This window comes from Olea europaea, chromosome 22 (genome assembly GCF_002742605.1).
Source record: "Olea europaea var. sylvestris chromosome 22, O_europaea_v1, whole genome shotgun sequence".
Classification (NCBI taxonomy): Eukaryota; Viridiplantae; Streptophyta; class Magnoliopsida; order Lamiales; family Oleaceae; genus Olea; species Olea europaea.
Genome location: NC_036258.1, coordinates 11,651,901 through 11,673,619, shown reverse-complemented (window position 1 = coordinate 11,673,619; position 21,719 = coordinate 11,651,901). Strand labels below are relative to the sequence as shown.

The 21,719-nt window shown below is 35.0% G+C and overlaps 1 protein-coding gene across 1 annotated transcript in view; it reads right to left on the bottom strand.

Moving 5' to 3' along the window:
* Nucleotides 1-69: 69 nt before the first annotated feature.
* The window catches only part of LOC111371163 (rho GTPase-activating protein REN1-like), a 25,434-nt gene continuing 3,784 nt past the window's right edge, over nt 70-21,719 (bottom strand). Inside the window, exons 6-25 of the mRNA XM_022993070.1 lie at nt 21,685-21,719; nt 21,484-21,562; nt 19,861-20,005; nt 18,916-19,035; nt 17,480-17,557; nt 16,851-16,906; nt 16,703-16,772; nt 15,514-15,598; nt 13,310-13,553; nt 5,872-6,054; nt 4,888-5,151; nt 4,625-4,674; nt 4,370-4,430; nt 4,187-4,266; nt 4,064-4,123; nt 3,954-3,972; nt 3,716-3,829; nt 3,474-3,583; nt 2,973-3,042; nt 70-903 (exon numbers count right to left, since the gene is read on the bottom strand). Of these exons, the coding sequence (XP_022848838.1) occupies nt 490-903; nt 2,973-3,042; nt 3,474-3,583; nt 3,716-3,829; nt 3,954-3,972; nt 4,064-4,123; nt 4,187-4,266; nt 4,370-4,430; nt 4,625-4,674; nt 4,888-5,151; nt 5,872-6,054; nt 13,310-13,553; nt 15,514-15,598; nt 16,703-16,772; nt 16,851-16,906; nt 17,480-17,557; nt 18,916-19,035; nt 19,861-20,005; nt 21,484-21,562; nt 21,685-21,719 (2,337 nt within the window). The 3' untranslated portion in view covers nt 70-489. The remainder of the gene's footprint in view (nt 904-2,972; nt 3,043-3,473; nt 3,584-3,715; nt 3,830-3,953; nt 3,973-4,063; nt 4,124-4,186; nt 4,267-4,369; nt 4,431-4,624; nt 4,675-4,887; nt 5,152-5,871; nt 6,055-13,309; nt 13,554-15,513; nt 15,599-16,702; nt 16,773-16,850; nt 16,907-17,479; nt 17,558-18,915; nt 19,036-19,860; nt 20,006-21,483; nt 21,563-21,684) is intronic.

The following is a 21,719-nucleotide window of genomic DNA, read 5'->3' as shown; positions in this document are numbered from 1 at the left end:
TTTTTTTTTTTTTTTTTCTCTCTCTCTCTTTTAAGTTTCTTCTTGTTCAACTTTCGATCAACAGAGTAATATCAAAATTTTGGTGCTACCATATCTCTCTAGATATTATTAGGAAATACACACGCAACAGGCTCTGCTGGCGTATATACATACACGTACTTTGTATAATAAAGACTAATTAGCAAAACCTGAGCTTAAAAATGCTTCACAACCTTAAACTATTGATCTAAATTATAGATTGTGTTTGGCAATACAAATACATCTGTACAGGAGCACCATAGTTGTTTCTAAAGAAGAAACTCTCGGTCAATCAGCATTCCAAACTGTTTGTCTTCCACAACGAGAATTGTACATAACAACTGGTGAAGCATGGACGCCTTCAAGATCTCAAATTGAAAATCTCCCATATAAATAATCTTTTGGCATTCTATTAGGCCATGATGCATTATGTAGAACAAATTTTGAAACTTCCAATAAGGCATGCATGCATCATCTGGAGTATGCTCTTGGAGCACGCATAGAAGAACGCCCTTTGTCCACCGTCGGGAAGCTTTCTGATTTTCCTCTGTCCAGATTAGGATGCTCTTCAGCGTTTCTTGCTCTATTAGCATTTTGGACAAATTGAATGTCTTGATTATGACTGCTGTCTGATCCTCGATGTCTTTCAGATGATTGACCTTCAGATCCTTGAGAATTCTCTGCATTTGGAACTGAATGCTGATGGAAATGCTGATGGTCTGATCCTTCACCTTGTTCAAAGTTATGGATAGAGTCATTAGAGTGACCCGAACTTCTGCTTTTGTCTAAATTATGGAGCTCATTTGCAATCTGTGCACGTTTTTCCTTTAAGAATTTAAGTCTATTTGTAAGCTTTGCCAGTGCAGAGGTTGTATAATTAGCAGCCTATTATGCAAACAGGTGAACAGAGTAAATTTTCGATCAAAAGCTGCAGTTAAGCTGGAAGCTAGAAAGTATAGAAAATGTGAACAAAATGTTGATGAAAATATTAGTGCAGATCATGTGGTGTTCTATTATCTAAGCTTCCCTCTTAACTCTGAGGGAAATAAATTAATGGTAGAATCATTTCTTTAATAAACACTTCCATTAAGCCAAGAAAAGATATACACGTGAATATAAACAAACAAGTCCAATGCATAAGTTTTGCATACGATGTGTCAGCCCCTTGACAAATGAAATATTTTGGCAGCATAGATGTTATGTAAATTAACTGTGTTTAGACTGTTGTGTCCATCTCTTCAGAATGAGTTATACCATAGTTCCTCTGTATTGCTTATGGCATGTTTAGTATTTAGTAAGGAGGATTGGATATCAGTGGATACTATTACAGAGTGAAAAAGTTGAAATCTTTTGGCCACAACTGAGCACTAAAAGCGCATTAGAGTTTATGGCAAAAATGAAACTAATATTAACTCTAGCCAGAAGTAGGTGGATGACAAGGTTGAAAAAGTAATCTGTCTATCTGTAGACGATGTCTATGTTGGATCTTTACAGCAAAAAAAAGGAGATATGACTTTGTAAGAAGATTAGTATAGACAAACTATGAACACCTACCTCAGACTTTGTACCCTAACTATTAGAACTGGTTGTAGTATGCCTGCTTATGCCCATTTCCGCAGAGGATGTGGTCATAACATCAGTGTTTTTTGAATTTCTTGAAATGTCTGTTTGCTTTTTCGGAGGTAAATGTTTATTTGTTGAAGATGGAGAACCTAGTTTCTTGTCTTTGTCGCTGCCTGCCTTGTCCAAATATGGGTCATGCTGTACACAGAGAAAAAGAAGGTTGCCGAAAAGTTAAGTTTGATGTATGTAAGGAACAGGTCAGATTGCATTGAGGAACCCTGACCGAGTCTATTTAGATCCGAAGCTGCTTCACATTAGGGATGCAAGCAAGCCAAGCCTGCTAGTAAGCTTTTTAAGTTCAGCTTGATCTTTGGACTGGAGCCTCAGCTGCCTCGAATACTTCATAGAGCCTAGCTCAAGCTCCACAACAACTCGTTGTAAGCTTGCACGCTCATATTTTATAATGACATTACATATTATGCCCTTGTTTGATTCCCTTTTATTTTCAAAATACATTTCTCTCTTCTTTTCAACCACATTCTTCAATAAAATAATATTACACGCAAATCCAAAATTTTTACTAATTTTTTAACCACACATTCTCCATCTACTATTCCAAAATGCATTATTAGGAAATAATGGGGTTCAAACAGGCATATTTTATAATATTATTCATTAATTATTTTAAATGGAAAAGATAATAAAACAGGTTTGAGCTATAGCTCGAGTCAAGCTCAAATAATGCTAGCTCTTGAGATCGAACTACATTTTTAATACTCGGCCAAGCTTGAGCCTCAAAAGTTAAGCTCAATAGAGTTTGAGCCTTCTTTATTTTGCTTGAGCTCCAGCTCAAAATTTTTGTTAGTGCTAGGCTCAGCTTGGCTCCATCCCTGTTCATAATAAATAATAAGGTGAGGAAAAAAAAATGAAGTGGTTTAAGAGTAATAAACAAAACGTAAGCAAAAATTGAGACCCATTCCTTATGGGACCATGGGACCGACTAGGTACTGAATGACTCTAAGACACAATTTTCGTCTACTTGAGGATGCATTACAAATATTGGATTCACAAACACAGTTTAAGAAATATTTCCCCAAACAATATCTTTTATAATTGCAGTATTTATGTCTTGTTCAGCACACAAATCAAGATAACACAAAGGATGCGCAAGCATAGTTACATTACACCACGTTATATGCCCTAAGCAAATAAAACATTAACTACCTGAGAAGATATCCTAAGTCAAACACACATCTAAAAAACATGTCAACAAAATTCTCACATTCAACTAATCTAGTTTATGAGAAGTCATGGCCTGCTACTTGCCATTAATTCTGTGAGAAGATAAATATCATTCAGCATCAATGCAGTGCCACTGAGAAAATTTGTACCTTATTTCTTGCCGACTTCTCAAAAGTACTTGAGATGGATATGTCCCCAACATCAATATTTTTATCCTTTCTGCATGCAAAATGATAAAAAACAAAAAACAAAAACAAAAACAAAAACAAAAACAAAACCAAAAACAAAAAAAAAACAAAAAAACGAAAAAGAAATAGAAAAAGAAATGTAATATACAAGCAAGTACCAAACTCACCAAGCTATCAACTAAATCAATTTCTAAGCACCTCTTAGTTTTCACATACTTTCAACTGAATAAGTGAAGGATTTATGTTTCTCGTGCTATGTAACACACATTAAAGGAGGCGTCGGCCATAAAAAGAAAAAGGATTTTTCTTGCCTTTCTCTTTTCTATTTAAAAAAATTGGGGAGGGGTCGCAGCGGCTGAGTGAGAAGGATAAGTTAGAGCAAGAATGTAGAGAACATGACAAGTCTTGCATAGGTTATCAAGAACAACATTAAGCCAAGACTGAAAAACAGAAGCAGCTTACGACTTTTTTTTATTGTTTGGATTTTGTTGAAGTTGATTGTCTGTATCATGCTGAAATCTGGAATTCTGTTCCTGCTGTTGATTTAGCTGCACTTGAAGATCATCAGCCTTCTGTTTAAATTAGACACACTTGTCTCTGCTAGGGCAATTTCCTCCAATTCTGCCTTCGTCTGTAGCCACCTTGGAGTTCATTATTCACAATATATTATAAATAACATGACAAACGTAATGAGGAAATCTCACCTTCTCGTCAATAGTGGATGGAATAGATAGGGGCTCTTGAGGTATTCTAAGACCAGCTTCAAGTGCTGCCCTCAACTCCCTTTCCTTCTGTAACTGTTCTAGAAGTTTTGCCACCTAAAAGTGATTGCCTCTCGGTGTTAAAATCAGCACATGGAAAAGCTATAAAATAAAAGATTTTGTTGCAGGCAATTAGGAAAAAGAAAAAGGGACAGGAAATCATGCTGTTAAAAATGATTACCATATTTTCATCTAGAACACTGAATTATACAAATACAAGAATAGTCTATTGAAAGTGATTCCTTGTAATGTCTCAAATGAATAATTTCTGACATGACAGCTGCATGTCACTTTGCTAAAACTGCATAAGTAGGTGGCAGGAAGTTATCCGTGTTTCCATGTTTGATATTTCTATAAAATTAGAAAACTTATGAACGAACTAGTACAATCATGGATCTATTTCATTTTAGATACTTGAGAAGCCCATTGCGGCGCTCATGCAGAGCATTCATCCGCATCTCCAACTTATCTTTCAGAAGCAAATTTGCCTTCGCCTATCACGGAAGATATATTCAAAAATATTGCAATCAGGGAGGAAAAAAAAAAAGGAATAATAATGCATAAATATCATCTAGAAATAAAACTTAAAACCTTCACCTCTTTAGCAATCCTATTTTGAAAATCAGCTTTAGTAGACTCAAGCTTCTGGATTTCAGTACTAATAACAAGACCAACATATAACTATTAGCACGCGGAAAAATTTCATTCAGAGTGGAGAAAAGGTAGAATGCATGTGCAAGTCAATAGAAATGTAATATGTCCATGCATGCATGTGGAAGTATACATATTCTGATTCCTAATAGCAAGTAGCGAACTATTAACATTTTGATTAGTGAGGAATGCATTGCTTACTCATCATCAGAGGGAAGATCAATGGATTCCATCGAAGGGCTCTTCTTTGCCTGAGACAAACTCAATAAATCATTTATCTGAAAATATCGCTGTAAGAAGTCAAATCACGAAATAAATGAGAAATTTCAAGATGCGGAAGCATTGATAACGTATTTTATAAATTTGGAGCAAACTAAAACTGAAAAAAGAAGTGAGCATATAAGAAGGAAATATTCCACGCTTATGCCATTAGTGATCCCAAAAGAAATAACATATTTACTCACAGGTTTATGTCCCCAGGCAGTGGGCCATTGAGCATTCCAGCTGAGTCCATTTGATGACTTTATGGACGTCTTATCAATTCCTAATAATTCATCATCTGGTTGTATCTTTGAATCATTACTTTGATTTGGAATATTGTCACTCCCTTCTCTGCTATCATGTTGAGGTAATGAAGTTTGAATTGGATATGATGGCAACATTATATCGTCTGTAAGAGCATCATCCACTTCAGGAGAACTGGAATCTGATGTATGACCTCCAGAGACCTGAAACTTTAGTCCGTTATCCAATTTGGAAAAGAAATTCATAGACAAACAGACAAAACATGATAAGAAGAGCAAGGATAAAGAACCATAGACAAGCACTCAACAAGAACTGTGCATGCAAAACAGATTTTTATGCAAGTCCGCCCCACCATTATATACTTAGTCAACGAAACCTTGACCAATAGAACCTTTAATGCTTGTAAAAATATCAAAGGTAATAGTAGACATAAAAATGCTGCAAATCTGAGAAAAGTACCCAGAAGAATCTTTAAAAGTAAATATACGGACAGTTGATAACCCGAAGAGTAGATGTGCATACAAGTTAAAGAATTACCACAACATAGATGAAAGAAGTGCCTTGAATAATATCATCAACTGGAATACATCAAATCCGAGACAGAGAATTTTTTTGTTGTGTCATATTGTCAAAGAGTTAAACGATGGTTTTTCATGTTGTCAACGCCCACAGAGGTTCAACAATAAACAAACAGGAAAACTGATAGCAGCAGCCAAAAAGACAAAAGAAAGAAAGAGAGTTCCACTATGCACAAAACTTGGGAGAGAACCTCGTTATCAATTCTGATAACCTATAGAAAACATCAATTTGATCATTTGGAAATAGGCTGGCACTTCAGGAGTGACTTAAATAGCTGAGTTTGTGATTGTCTATAAAACTATGTTCTGCTGTTTTACAAAAGCTCAAGCTAGAGAGGAAATAACCTTCTTATTATCTTCAGTTTCACCAGTCTCACTGCTAGTTTCACTCAATGCATGCACAGAATTCACATCTATGTCCACTTCAGAACTATCTGCTACATCATCATCATCATCATCAGTAATTTTCTCACTCTCACTACCAGTTTCTGCAGAATCAGTATAGGGTTCAGGGGATGCAGTGCCCTCCTGCAAGTACGTTTCCTGAATATTGAGTAAAAAATAAAATAAAAATACTAACAAAACTATGGCAAGTAAAATTATCTTTACAGTAACCAACAACACTACAGAGAACGGGCCTCATTTTGAAAACAAGATTTTCACAACATCCAGGAGAGGTTGTAATGATTATGCTTGCTGCGATTTTACCTGATCAAGATGAGCATATACTTTATCATAGATTTAGAGTGGCTTAGCAACATATGTAAAATAGTTTCAGCAGAAGTTGCTTATGTCCACCTTATATTCATTTCTCTAGGTGATATAAAATCACCAATTAGATCCTTATAATTTACTAGGAAGAGAACTTCTGATATAACAGCTATCACAAATGAAGAGGGCAAAGTAACTGTAGAAGTGGGTGGCATAAAAATGTTTTCAAACAATTTAAAATTACTTAAGGTAGTCTAAACATGATCATAGCACACTAAGAAAACTGTAAATAAGTATCACTATGAAGATGAAGCTAGGAAAATTTGTATATTTTCCACATTAATTATGTCCAATAAAAGGCCCTATTTATAGTACAAGGGGAATAAAAAGATAAAAGGAAAACAAATCTTATACAATATCTAATTATTCAAAATAACCTATCTAATGGTAAATGGAATCCTCGGCAATCAATTCGGGATTTCAACACCCCCCTCCCCCCACCCCTTAAGTTGGATTCTAAATGTTAATCATATCCAACTAGAAGATGAGATCATCGAATTTCTATCTAGGCAATCCCTTGGTGAAAACATCTGCAGTTTGTGGTTCTGTGGGGACTCAAGTCATGCAAATAATTCATTTCTCAACTTTTTCTTTGATGAAGTGTCTATTTACTTTTACATGTTTAGTTCGGTCATGCTGAACTGGATTAAGAGAAATATTGATTGCTGCTTTGTCAACTAAGTAAAGTTTGATTGGCAACTTTGTCGTGACATGTAGTTCTTCTAGGAGTTTCCTCAACTACAACCCTTTATATATTTCTTATGCGACAGTACTAAATTTAGCTTCTGCACTACTTTTGGCCACTACATTCTGCTTCTTGCTTCTCAATGTTACCAAATTTTCCCATACAAAGGTACAACAACCTGTAGTAGATCTCCTATCATCTATTGATCCTGCAAAATCCGTATCTGTGAAAATTTTGATTACACCCAAAGTATAACGCGATGATTGTTGTATAGCCTTGGGATGTCAATTCCACAGGGAGATGGGAAAATTGCTACAAACTAGAGTTTTTGTCGTGATATTTATGAAAATAATTTATCAATTTAAAGTGGGGTTTAAATATCAATATGCAAAATAGTGAATCATCGAAAATTCCTCGATTGGTTCTGTTCAATCAACGTTGGTCAATTACGCATTTTACTCAATTAGATATTTTCGTCCTAATACTCTAATTGGAAGATATGGCATTCAATACACATTCAATTCTACAATAATTCCAAAATTTAGATTTTCCACAATACGTTACCACTTTAATCTATTGGAATTAGATTCGAACACAATCATATACATCTAGCATAGGAAGGCGGGGAATCACATCAATGAGATAATTGAAATCAAAATTCAATAAATAATTCAACCCTTCGATAGAAAAATGTGATTGAATCTATGAAGAATTTAATACAAATTGAATCAATTTCAAACAAACTTACGAAAATAGGGAATCCAAATATTAGAATTGTTTAATAATAGAAATCAAATTACATGCATGAAAAACGTTGAAATACCCTATACCAATGGAGTTCATTCCTTGCTTCACCAAGAATTTTCTAGCCTTCTATGGAGTTTTCTTCTGTCAAAAGATGAGAAGAATGGTGTCTAGATAAATTTTTTCACGTTCTGGAATGTTTTTAGCCTAAAGAAACGTATGATAACGTGTTTTCATAAGTGGTGGCTTGAAACCCGGTAATTGAAGATTCGGCCCAGAATTACTTCTATACGACCACATAGTAGAAACTCATGTGGTCGCATAGAACTCAGTTGCTGCCTCAAAATCTCTAGAGCCTTCTATGCGGTCGTATGGTTTTTGAACTATGCGACCGCATAGTTCAAAAGCTTTTCCTACCGGACAGTTTTTAGTATTTTGGCCATAACTTTCCCTCCCGATATCCGATTGATGTGATTCAAATTGCGTTGGAAAGCTAACTCAAAGGACTACAAATTTTCTTCTGATGTCATCTTCCAATTCGATCCTTTGACATGTCAAAAAGGGGTCCCAATATGAGGTTGAAAATTGATGCGTAACTTTTTCGATTGGGAATTGATATGTCATCATACTTTGACGATATTTCATCCCTTTGACATATTTCCTCATCCACGTGACCTCTAACTCTTTTGAATCTTCATCATAAGTTTAGACACAAGTTTGGAGTATTTGCACTTTAGTCCCCAAACTTTCATTTTCTTACACTTTCGTCCTTTTTTGCTCTTTTATCCTAGATTTCACATTTTCTATCAAAATACAACTTAAATCAAAACATAAGTATAATGAGTACATTTTGGTATCAAACAATCACACGAATGCAATAATTAAAAGAGGAAAATATTATATTTTATACTCTTATCAAATTTCAATTTCTTTTCTTTCGCTCTTTTTGAATAGCAGCCCTTTCCCATTGAGCCTTTGAGATATCTTAGTATCTTTTAGACGGCTTCCAGGTGACTTTTCTTTGAAGAACGCATGTGTTAACTTAGCAAACTAGCTGCAAATGCGATGTCGGTCTGGTGTGTGATAAGTGGATTAGTTTTCTCACTAGTCTTTGATATCTGTCAGTTTCTACTGGATTTCCTCCGTCATTAGTTTTCTTCGCCACATCCATAGGTGTATCGCGCTCAGTTTACATCGAGGCATGTCAGTTTCAGTTAGAAGGTCAAGAACATATTTTCGTTGTGATACGCTGATACCTCGTCTCGATCTAGCAACTTCCATTCCTAGAAAGTATCGCATTGGTCCCAAATTTTTTACTTTAAACTAAGTGGTAAGGTTCTTCTTTAGTCTCTCTATCTCCCCTATATTATCACCTGTCAGAATGATATTGTCAACATATACAATTACATCTTCAAATAGCCGGAGAAACATTGTGTGATCGTCCTTGGTGATATCCTTGATTTTTCAACACCCTCGCAAATCTGTCAAACCAAGCTCTTGGTGACTACTTGAGCCCATATAAAAACTTTTAGTTTACATACCCAATTTTTTTCGCTCACCTTGTAAAAGCCTAATGGTAATGTCATGAATATTTCTTCCAATTCCTCATTTAAGAACGCATTTTTAATGTCCAATTGCTAAAGTCACAAATCAAAATTTGCTGCTAGTGATAGAAGAACTCGAATTGTATTCAACTTTGCTACCGTGCAAATGTTTCTGTATAGTCAATGTCGTAGGTTTGCGTGTATCCTTTTGCAACCAATCGAGCTTTATACCATTCTGTTGTACCATTAGCCTTGTATTTCAAATTGAAGATCCATTTGCATCCAACGGTTTTCTTTCCTTTTAGCAAATCCATCACTTCCCGAGTTCCTTTTTCTTCCAGTGCTCACATTTCTTCCATACTACTTCTTTCCATTTCAGAATCTCCAAGGCTTCCTGAATAGTTCTTGGAATAGCAATATTGTCAAGGTAAGTTGTAAAAGCATGGAATCCTATACATAAAGCATTATAGGACATGAATTTTGAAATAGGGTGAAGAGTACATCACTGTGTTTGTTTTCTGAAAGCAATTGGTAAGTCATTATGAGATATCTCTGATACATTCTGCAGTTCTGAAGCTACCATCGGTTCTGACTCTTTTGGTCTTCAGATGTGAGATTCCCCGTGTACTTTTATTTTGGCTTCCTCGAATAAACTAGCATCTCCTTATTATTTTATTTTTCTACATCTCTCAATGGATTCAAGTTCAGTTCTGTTAATAGCATGCTAGAATTGGGTGATGGAGCAGGTAGAATAGGTTCATGAGAAGAGAGACTAAGGTCAAAGAACCGATCTTCATGTAAGGTCTCTCCCTGAAGAGGTATTTTTAAAGTGCGGAAAATTTTCGAAGAAAGTAACATCAAGGCTTACAAAGGTTCTTATCGTGGAAGGGTCATAACATTTGTAGCCCCTTTGTGTAGGAGAATACCCAATTAGAACACATTTGATATCTCAAGGATCAAGTTTACTTCTATGATGAGAGTGAACATGAACGAATGCGGTATGCCCAAAACACTCTTAGGGTTAGATTAGAGATGAGGCGCGAAGTTGGGAAATATTTCTGGAATTTCTGTAAAGTGTTTCAAAGTTATGGCACGACTAGGCATTCAATTGATTAGATAGATGGATGTAAGGACAGCGTCTTCCCAGAACATTTTAAGCATGTTTGTAGTTCACATTAGGGCACGCGCAACCTCTAGGAGATGTCTATTTTTGCGTTCGACAATCCCATTTTGTTGGGGAGTGTCAACTCAGGAGCTTTGATGAACTATTCCATGTCTTTGGAGAAAGTCTCCCATGATGGTATTGAAATATTATGTGCCATTGTCAGTGTGAAGAATTTGAATCTTTGTTTGAATCATGGAGTGAAAATTGATGAACACGTAACGAACCTCGGATTTATCTTGTAGCAGATAGACCTAACAAATTCAAGTGTCCTCATCAATAAAAGTAATAAACCATTTTGCGTGAGTACAATTTGGAACTCGAGAGGGGCCCCATATATCGTTGTGAATCATGGTAAATGATTTTGATGGCTTGTATATGGATTTTGGAAACAATGTAAGTTGATATTTCGCAAGTTCACAAATTTCACATTAAAGATTAACTTACTTTTTATTGAAAAAAATAGAAGGAAATACATAAGTAATAAAAGTTCGGATGACCCATTCTATAATGCCATAACATAATATCACTATCTCTAAGGACAGACGCAGAATCACAAACTTTAATTTGACACTGTTTACTCACATCAATCTCGTTAAAGTAGAGTCCTTCACTTTCTTTAACATTGTCAATCATTTTCCTAGATGATAGGTCCTGAAAAGTGTTGTGAGAAGGAAGAAATTTAGCAAAGCAATTGGACATTTTTGTTAATTGACTTATAGATAGTAAACTGCATGACAAATTTGGAACATGAAGAACTGATTCTAAAGTTATAAAATCAAAAATTTTAACTCTTTTTTCCTGCGACCATAGATAGGGAACCATCTGCAATCTTAACCTTAAGATTATTGGCACATTTGTATATGAAGAGAATAGGTGATAGGATTTCATCGCGTGATCAAAAGCTCCCGAGTTAATGATCCAAGGCATTTTAGATTGAGTTGTAGGTTTTAGGGCTCTCAAAAAATTGCCTCTGTAAGCTAGTGAACTTGAAGGATTATTTGTGGATGTTTGACTTGTCGATTGTAGGCTCAAAAACATTTTGTAGAGTTGTTCCATCTATTCGGAGTTGAAAGCGCAACTGGATTCTTTTGTTTTTCTGTTGGATAATCAACAAAAGCTTGATATCCACGATTTTTGTTACTTTACCTCGATTTCCAATCTGTTGGCTTTCCGTGTAGATCCCAACATGTGTCCTTGTGTCCCATCTTACGATAGTGTTCACTTCAGGGTCAACCTTTTTATGTTTTGACCCTTTTGATATAAACCCAATCAACTAGGCCCATTATTAGAATAATTGGAACCAACATTCAATCCAGCTTCATTGTGAAAATTTAATGGCCCATTTTTTAACTTTGAAGGCCCATTTCCCTTCACTACAAGTCCAAATGTCTCAATCCCAGACTCAAACACACCATCTAACCCATTCATCATAATCTTTCGTCGACTTTCTTCGCATCTTACTTTTGCGAAGACTTCACAAGTGACGGTAGAGGTCGCTAGCCAAGGATTTGGCCTCTAACATCGTCGAAGTCACCATTGAGCGCGGCCAAAAATTCGAACACCCTCTCATTCTCCAATTTTTTCCAATAGTAGACACTGTGTTCTGGGCACTTCCATTTCTCATCGGAACTCAAGTTGAGTTCTTGCCACAACGCAGTCATTTCAAGATAATAATCAATCACCTCACATTCTCTCTGCTTGGTCTGCCACAACTTCGATTTGATTTTAAAAATCTGGGATGAATTTTCGAAATCGGAGTACATCTCCTTCACAGTTTCCTAGACATCCTTCGCCATGGGTAAGAATAGTTAAGTTTTTCCAACTGAGGGCTTCATGGAATTGACGAGCCATGCAGTCACCATGGAGTTCTCCGATCGCCACTTTCGGAGGAGAACCTCTTCGGTTGAGGCCGGCATCTTCGCTTCTCCTATGAAGTACCCAAGTTTTCCCTTTCCATCAACAATTAGTTTGATAGACTGTGCCCACTCCCTATAGTTCTTTCCGTCCAATTTTTCTACTGTGAGATGGAAGGACGAGTTTTCAATTCCTCCACTCATGGCAGAGGTGGCCTCTATTTCGCTGGTGAATGATTCAGAGGTCATTGAGCCTCTGTTATTAACGGCAGTTTCTATCATCTTCCCTGCTCTGATACCATGAAGAAGCTACGAAAAATTGTATATTTTTCACATTAATTATGTCCAATAAAAGACCCTATTTATTGTAAAAGGGAAATAAAAAAATAAAAGTAAAACAAATCTTCTACAATTTCTAATTATTCACAATAACCTATCTATGATAAATGGAATCCCCAGCAATCAATTTGGGATTTCAACACACTATATATACTGGTATATATCAGGAGGAAAACATGCATTGAGAAATAGAATTACCAACAAAAGAAAAAGAAAATTCGAAAACTGGATTCTTGACTTTGTAAAAAATGATATAACAATGGTTCATGGCCCTCAAACTGAATAGAATAGAGTTCTTGTATACAAACTTCTGTATGGAGTTTTTCCATTATAATGAAAATGGCATGGAGAGAAATGTAGGTCAGTGAACTGGAATGTAGCTAGCTATTCTCAATTGAAATTCATCGTATGAACCTGCAATCTGTAATCCTAGGATTTTTCAACCCTCACTCATTTCAGAGTCTTCTGAAATAAAAATGTTCGTCGAAGGTAGGCTAGATTAAAATATCGATAAGGAAATTCCAAACAAGAACAGGGTCTAGTCATGCGATGTGTGAACCATAAACTTTCATGTGTAGCTCAACTTTATATATCCACATAAGACAATCCATGCATGCATGCAGCTGTATAAGAAGCAACTAAGAAATAATTAAAAAATAATAACGCCAATGACTGAGGATACCCCAAATATATTATCATACTCCTCAAGTAATGTAATACAAATGGCTTGAGCATGGTTAGCTGCAGCAGCTGCCTGCAAAAGTTGAACAGATCCATCACCTCCCATGTCAAAAACATTTTCTAGCTCACAATTGCCAGCAAGAAGGGGGCGAAGAAGCAAAGGAGCCATGCAAGCCGCCACAGCTGATGTGCTCATCCGGTTCTCAGCCTTGTGTGATGCTATCGTTTGCATCATCATGAGAATTCTGACACAGATAAGAAGAAATATCTAATTGAGCCCATGTTTAAGCCCCATTCTTTATAACTCATTTTTCCCCAAACTCATTTTCAACTACACATCTTCCAATAAAGTAATTTTTCAGGTAAATCCAAAACTTTTCTAATTTTTTTCACACATTCTCCAAAAAAAATCACTTTTACAAAATCGATTCTCAAAAAATGGGGCTCAAACAGGGGGCTAAATTTCAGAAATGTTAATACTTGTCAATTCAAGAAAGCCGTAGAATATATGGCATCATTGGAGGAAAATGAAGCAATAATTCGAGAATCACATCCACGTCTAAGAATGTTTGATGCCAGAATACTAGATTTAACTAATAACAAGCTATATCATGTTTGCCAGTCATGTGTACAGTCAGTGTATAATAAACATACAAGTTCAGCTGAAGAATGTACACCCCCAGCGTCGAATTTGATAGTACCTTAAAGCTTTAGCGTCAGAACAGATAATTTGGTTCTTATAATTAAAATTTTCCACTGCAAGCACTTCATAAAAATCCAAAATGAATAACAAATACACAATCCAGGCATCTAATTAGACCTTAAGATAAATTCATTCACCATCCACATTATACTAATATAACGATTTTTCAAAAATGGGAGGCACTTCAGAGAAACAGATTTCAATGAGTTTGGGAAATATTGAATCACGAGCCAAAGTTTAAGCAGTTAGATAGGGCCAATTGTCTATCAGTTAAATATAATCTTTAATATGCCCACTAAAGCCTTACAGGTGCAAAATTTTAAATAAATGGACAGCGATGAGACTTGAACTCAGGATCTTTGCTTGCTCTCATACCATATTGAACTACTTGATCTAAAAGTTTAAGCCTTAAAAAAAAAAAATTAATTAATTAATTAAAAATTAAAAAAAAATTAAAAGGCGATTAGGAAAAAGACAATCATTTGGAAATGAAAATCAAATATCATAGCTGTATGATGGAATTCTTAGAATGTCTACAATTCATCTCTCAATTATTGTAATAAATTAAACATGCACAGTGATACAGAAGATTTTGTTGCCCAAACAATGTGCTACAGTTTCAGTACCAAATTGTTAATATTTTCTATAAGAAATTCTATGAAAATTAAAAACAAATAGACCATTATTGAGCAACGATGAGGTACCCAATACGAAATTAGAGTAATTAGTCAAGCAAGAAAATTGAACACAACAGTAATCTTCGTGTACGAGTGTAAACCTTTTTAAAGGCATCTTCTAGAAGCTTCAAATTCATATTTCCTGCACATTAAGGCCATGTTTGAACCCCCATTTTTGGGGGAAAATAGGTTTTAGAATAGTGATTTTTTGGAGAATGTGTGGTTAAAAAATAGGAAAATTTTTGGGCCTACATATAAGATTATTTTACGGGAGAATGTGTGGTTCAAAATAAATTTTATATAAATGAATTTCTGGAAAAACGGAGCTCAAATATATGATAAGGGCTGCATGGTCTATTATTAAAGCAAGAAATTTAGCAGTTAAAGCATATTATGCTCATATTAGTTTTGCATTAGTTATTTCCAAATACAATCTTAGAAGTCAGTGGAAAGTAAAAACTTCAAAAGCAAAGGATATCAAACCCAAGTAAAACCTTATGAAAACCCCTATAAAATTTCAATTCTTTAGGCTCTTATTCATGCTCTATATGAAAGCAGAACCAGGAGAAATTATTCCTTGCTTGTTTCAGAGAAAACTATTAGCTAAAAGGGCAATAGGGAGTGAGCAGAACATAAACAGGAATACACAAATCCACTCGCATGTGTGCATATCATAGTGCATCAGTATTGGCAGACATTACCAGTAATATGGAATGCCAAATTAGGAAATTAAATAAATATATCCAACAAACAAAGAGGAACCAAACTTAGACTTCGGAATAGTAAAAAATGAAAGAGCCAATATATTCAGTTATTGCCAAATACCTTTGTAATAAGCGGCGATTTGGCTCTGGGAACGTTTCACATATGGCTGAACACATAGCATTAACTCTCATGCCACGATCAGTTCCTAACCATCACAAGAATTCCTCCACTTGGAATCATTAGGGAAAAAAGTACCGACTAAAAGAAGGAACGTTGAAATGTTATCTAATTCTAATATGTAGCAAAATAAAACTCATTACCAAAACTGCAGGTTTGGCTTCGCCATCATTGTACTTCTCTCAAACTAAAACAATCCAACCCAAGTAACTCTATTGGACCCGAAACATAATGTATGCTGCTGATGATAGAGATCAGCTAGGTGATAGCTAGACCCACCATCAAGGCTGACTGCGATCCGGTTTAGGAAATTTGACTATTGATTTTCTTCCATAATCAATTCATTTGGAACTTATACAAATTTGAGAAAGTAGATTATCTTAAGAATCTCATACAAAGGTCTGCTTATGAGTATAAAAAAACAGAAAATATTGTATATAAAAATAAAAAAATAAAAATTATTGACTAATAGACCAAGTACATGTGAGCTAATTTTGCTAAATTAATTACATTTTCACAAGGAACTATTTATCCAGCGGCTTCTAAAGCTTCAATGTTGGCTGTCCTAAGCCCGCACTACAGGATAAACAGAAGGATATCATATACAGAACACTTCCCCATGATACCAATTTCAGTGTAGTTCTCGATTTAGCACAATAAAAATGCATCTGTGTATCCATGGTGTTGACCGTCGGAAACTAGTATTGTGCTTTCATTATGAAAGTTCATGAGTTTAACTGGTGGGACGAAACTGGTGGGATGAATACTCAAGACTTCAGAAGATATTTGTATAAAACAGATCAAAACAGAAAGGTGTGATAATGTTACTGTAGTAGTAATAATAATAATACTAATAAACAGGATGACCATAAATTTCTTCCTCATTTAAAGATAAAATTATTGTATCGCGACTAAATGAACACAGATTTGAGTCTGACATGCACTCAGTATTATATAGCAAGTATTTAATCCAACAAATACACTATCTCCATTAAGAGATTTATGCACATTCTTTTTCATAGAAAGAATGTGGTTTCCCTTTTCTTCTTTCTTCAACTACTCAAATATTCAATCAGAATGTAAGAAAACGGGATAAAAGAAACCGAACTGAGACAAAAAATAAAAAACTTACGACATGCTTCAAGGAGGGCAATGCAGCAAGAAGCAGGAACTGGTGATGATGGTAACTCCCGAATAACATACTGGTATATGAAAGATGCATACAATTATGAAGAAACAATAACAAAATTTTCATATAATTTTGTGATGCAAGGATATACCTTGACACAGTCAGCTATCACATGTGGATCCTCCTCAGGAGTAAACTCATTTTTTCCTGAATAAGATGGAGAAATATTGTGAGATATATCAAGTTTCTATATATATGTTAGTTGGACTTGAAAAGGTTGTACTGACATCAAATACACTATATCAGGTGTCCATGTGCTGAAGAGAAATAAAGAGTTATGGATAGATATCTTATTCTCACTACATTTTCTCGCCACGGTATCCATCAATTTACCCATAAGGCGTGTAGAGAGGGGGAGAGAGAGAGATTTAAAATCCATAGTAGAAAAAAGAACGGACAAGAACAAAAATGAACTGGAGTTAGAGTACATAATAATTGCCCATATACAAAATCAAACTTGAAACAATCTTGAAAGCAATGCAAAGGTATAATTATGTTGATTTTCCATGATTCCAGATAAATAGTATCCAAACACGTCTTCGCCGATAATTTTATTTTGAATACAAACAATTTTAAACCTCAAATTTACGGGAACGTGAAAATAATTGAAATAACATGGTTATATTTTGGACAAGACATATAATTAAATCTACGTGTATCTACTACTAAATAGAAAACAACAAATCATTCATGCAAATCATTGCATTAAAGAAAACCAACCCTGTTCATAATCTCTTATTCGACGTTCAACATCATCAACGTCTGCAGCTTGCCGCAAGATGCCCTCTACTTTAACTCCTTGAAATGACACTAGATGATTAGAATCAAGAAAATGAAAAAGAAACTAAGTGTGAAATCAATGAAGTTCATGTGTAATTGTTATATAGTAAAAACCACAACTGAGGGAAGATAGAAAGACTATTTTATAAAACAGGTAGTAGACAAGAAAATGAAGCCCAATTGAAAACCTAGAATGAAAGACAAAATTCCATCACAATGAGGCAATAAATGCAAAGATGTCAGCATGTTTAGGGGACATCTGTTTTATTATCTATCTCAAATCTTGAGTTTTATTAAATGAGAAAAAAATAGGAAGTTAGGAGAAATGATTTCCTTCGCCTTCATGCATTTAGAAGAAAATCACATGTGGTCTTTAGAAGGTGACAAGTGGGAATGAGATATTGCATTCCATCTGTCATGGCTAGACATGTAGGGGATAAATGTCTTATAAATGAAAATGGAAAGTGGCCAGCTTGCCGGCTTTCCATGCATATCCACAAACAAAAGAAAAAAAAGAAAACAATTGACAAACGGTACTTTTCTTATTTTGTCCAATGAATAGATTCTAGGAAGTCCCTTTAATGAACATGAAAGTAGTGTGACTATTTATTCTTCCCGATTCTATAAATTTCATCATTTCAATGATGCCCATTCAATGACCTGGAATTTAAATATTTTAGCAGCACGAGAGAAATAAGCAGAACAAGTTTTTAATGCTCTATCAACCATGGCAGCAGAAAGGTAAAAGATGATCAAAGGGAACTTATTCAAAGGAATGGATATAGAGGCATAAATCTTTTTTATTATAATACATGGGAGGTTAGAGGTTCTTTTGTCTAGCGAGCATACTCCAATATAACAGCTAAGTGGATATTTTGTTATTAGATGAATTCTAGGAGTTTTTAGTTATTTTTTCCTTTCATGTGATGTCTCTCCTCTGTTGCACAATCACCATAATGTCTAAGAAAATTAAGTCATAAAATAAGTCAGGAAGAAACTATGTTTTTTGGATATCAAATCATCCAATGATATAAAAACTTGAAGTAGAAACTCTATCCCATATAATCAGAATCATCTTTCGTGGTATATATTCAATAAATATTTATGGCATCGCTATCAATATATCTTATCATAACGTTAGCAAACCTCGTTCTATGTTCTCGAAATCGCATGGAGCATCAGATTATTTATGAGATAAAGTAATGTTTTATCAATCTTAAGCCATATCCTTTCAAAAATTTACAATTTCATTCACCATGACCATGAGGAAGGGCGCATATAAGGACATTAAGAATAAGCATCTTGACATGAAAAAATATAGTAATAAATGCTAATCACCAGTGACATCCTTCAATGAAATAGAACCAGAAGCTCACCGTGAGCTTCAACAAACCTAAGAGCTTTCTCCAAGAGGGATGGAGTCCCATTTATATCTTCCAAAGCAAGTAAAATTGGCCGGCCAATGACCAAGGATTTTACTGGTTGTCTATCTTTCACTGTAATATAAGACCAAGGTTGAATTGAAATTAATTTCAAAACAAAGACAAGTAGACAAAAAATAGAATTGGAAAAACATTGTGGTGGAACACAACAAAATCCCAAATAAAAGATGAAAATAAAATAAGGAAATTTTCTGCAATTCCAAGACATGAAGTTAAATTCTCATAACTACATATCAGCTAAATGTTAAACTGGCACACAGCTAACAGGCCACTCTGTAACTATGCATGGTATATTATAGAGCAAAAAGTTGAAAAAAATGGAAACATACTTCGAAAAGTAGAATACTAGTAGATGAACTTATTTTCACTTGCTCAATCAAAAAACCTCACTCATACCATAGGATTCTGGCATTACAGGAAAATCAGATTTTGGCATTATCGCACTCCAAGGTCCATGAATTTTAAGCTTGTTAAGAAATAAAAAACGAAAACTTAAAAAGAGTAAAAGAAAACATGGAACTTGTATCCCTTTGTCTTCCAAAGTAGATTTGCAAGTTACTAAAACTACATGGACATCTAGATTACATAAGGTAGCCACCATTATTCTTGCAGATTGACCTTTACTTGAATTTCAGAGCTTTGATAGAAGTATACAGCTACTTCATTCAGCCCCCGTTTGGCCCCCATTTTCTGGAAATGAAAATGGGTGGAATAGTGTTTTTTGAATAATGAGTGGTTGAAAAAGAATGAAAATTTTTCGATTTACATGTAATATTATTTTATGGAAGATTGTGTGGTTGAAAATAGGAGAGAGAAAAATGGAATGTAATGAAATGAAATTTAATGGGGGCTCAATAAGAAAGTAGAAGCAAAGCTTACCCTCTTCCAAAGAAGTATCAGCTGCATTGGACTGATTGTTCCTGATTACACCATTTTGCCCCATAAGAAGAGCAGCACTAGGTGCATTTAACAGGGCTTCCTCAAGTGCAGCCTTCCACTCTTGTAAATCCTCCAGTGTTTCTGCCTGTGGTAAATAAACCTCAACACATAACAACAGCAAGAAATCTAGTTCTATCCAGAAGCATGGTTAGCATGAGAATAAGGATGATGACATCCGTACAAAATAACAGTAGGTAGACAGAGAAATCTGTCTTTCCCTAGTGCCCGTAATAATTATTTAACTCTTATTTGTTCTTATATCTCTGACGGGCCAACTTATCCAGCAGGTGACTGAATGAAAGGTTAGTTTTCAAAGTTGACTGAATGAAAGGTTAGTATTTCAACTCAAGCATAATCTATTAGGTGTTCATGTTATTAATGGTAACTCAGCTTCCCATTTTCCCCACCCAAAGATACTTAGCTTTCCAGTGTTATGTGTGCCACTAAAGAGATATTAAATGAAAAGGCAAGCTCCTCTAACTGTTTTAGTCAAATAATTTAAATACTTTATCTGCTCTAATATCATAACATCCATGTTCAGAGATCTCCAATTGGATAACAAATGGTCTTGCCTTTGGCCAAGAATTTAAATGCATGCAAACCACTAGGTCCTCTATGTTTTACTTACAAAAAAGCTAAGTTGAGCCAGTTTACACTTACTCCAAATAAAACTAGTTTACAATCTTCTATCTCCCTAAAAATTATGACCAAGAGAACGAAACAATCCAACATTCTGCATATATTTAATACACTTCTGTAGTGTCATTCAGTTTATTTCCTATATGGAGTCTCAATATATGTTAAATAGTAGGAATAAGCAAATAACTGAACAAATCAAATCATCTTCCTATAATATTAAACTTTTTTTTTCACATAATGATCCCAATTTAAAAATGTTCTTGCAAAATCGTACATGTGCTGTTAAGCTAAGAGTCAACTTATGCTCTAGAAAAGGAGATCCCTGATACATTCTCTCAGTAAGATTGAAATATTGATGGAAGAAGGGGCTTTGTGCACATTGTGTCTTCTTTCTAACGGACAACATTGTGGACAAACTAGAAGAATGAAGGAGATGGAGTCTTGAAAACATTGTGAGGATCGGATACAAGCACAACCAAATTCAAAAGATACACTAAAGGAAATCATTGCACTGGCTGTCTTTCAAGCATAGACTAAACCATGACAATCAGAAAGCAACACTTCAAACAAGTATTAGAATGAGGGAACTACAAGCAGAGCCCACAAAATTGACATCAATGTCCAGAGACTACCATATTATAGGTTCCAATTTACCACGATAGATCTGGCACTACACTGATAGTAGAGGTCATAAGTAAAATAAGTTCTCTTCAAACAAGAACGTCGCATGTACAATAAAACAACTGGGCAATATCTTAATGGAACAGGAAGCATGCAGACTGAAGTAAGATAATAAGATAAAATTTCAAAGAGAGAATTAGTTGATGAAATTAAACATCAGAAAACAAGAAGAGAAGGCAAGAGCACAATGATCTTTTAAACTAAAAGCTTTAATCTTGCAAGCAAATCTCATTAGGTTTGCACCTTGAGTGTGAAAGCTCTTCCATCACGACCATCAGGAAAAAGCACGGTCAAGAGTTCCTTGTCTTCTTTGACTAACACACTGGAAGTGGATCAAAAAGTCAACAAGATAAGGCTTACATATTGTGGTAGGAATTGGGGCGAGGCAACCAAATCGTTGCACAAATGAAAACACAAAAACTATATACAAATATAAAATCCAACCTTCCAGAACTGTTGAGATCAATACCACCAAGGGT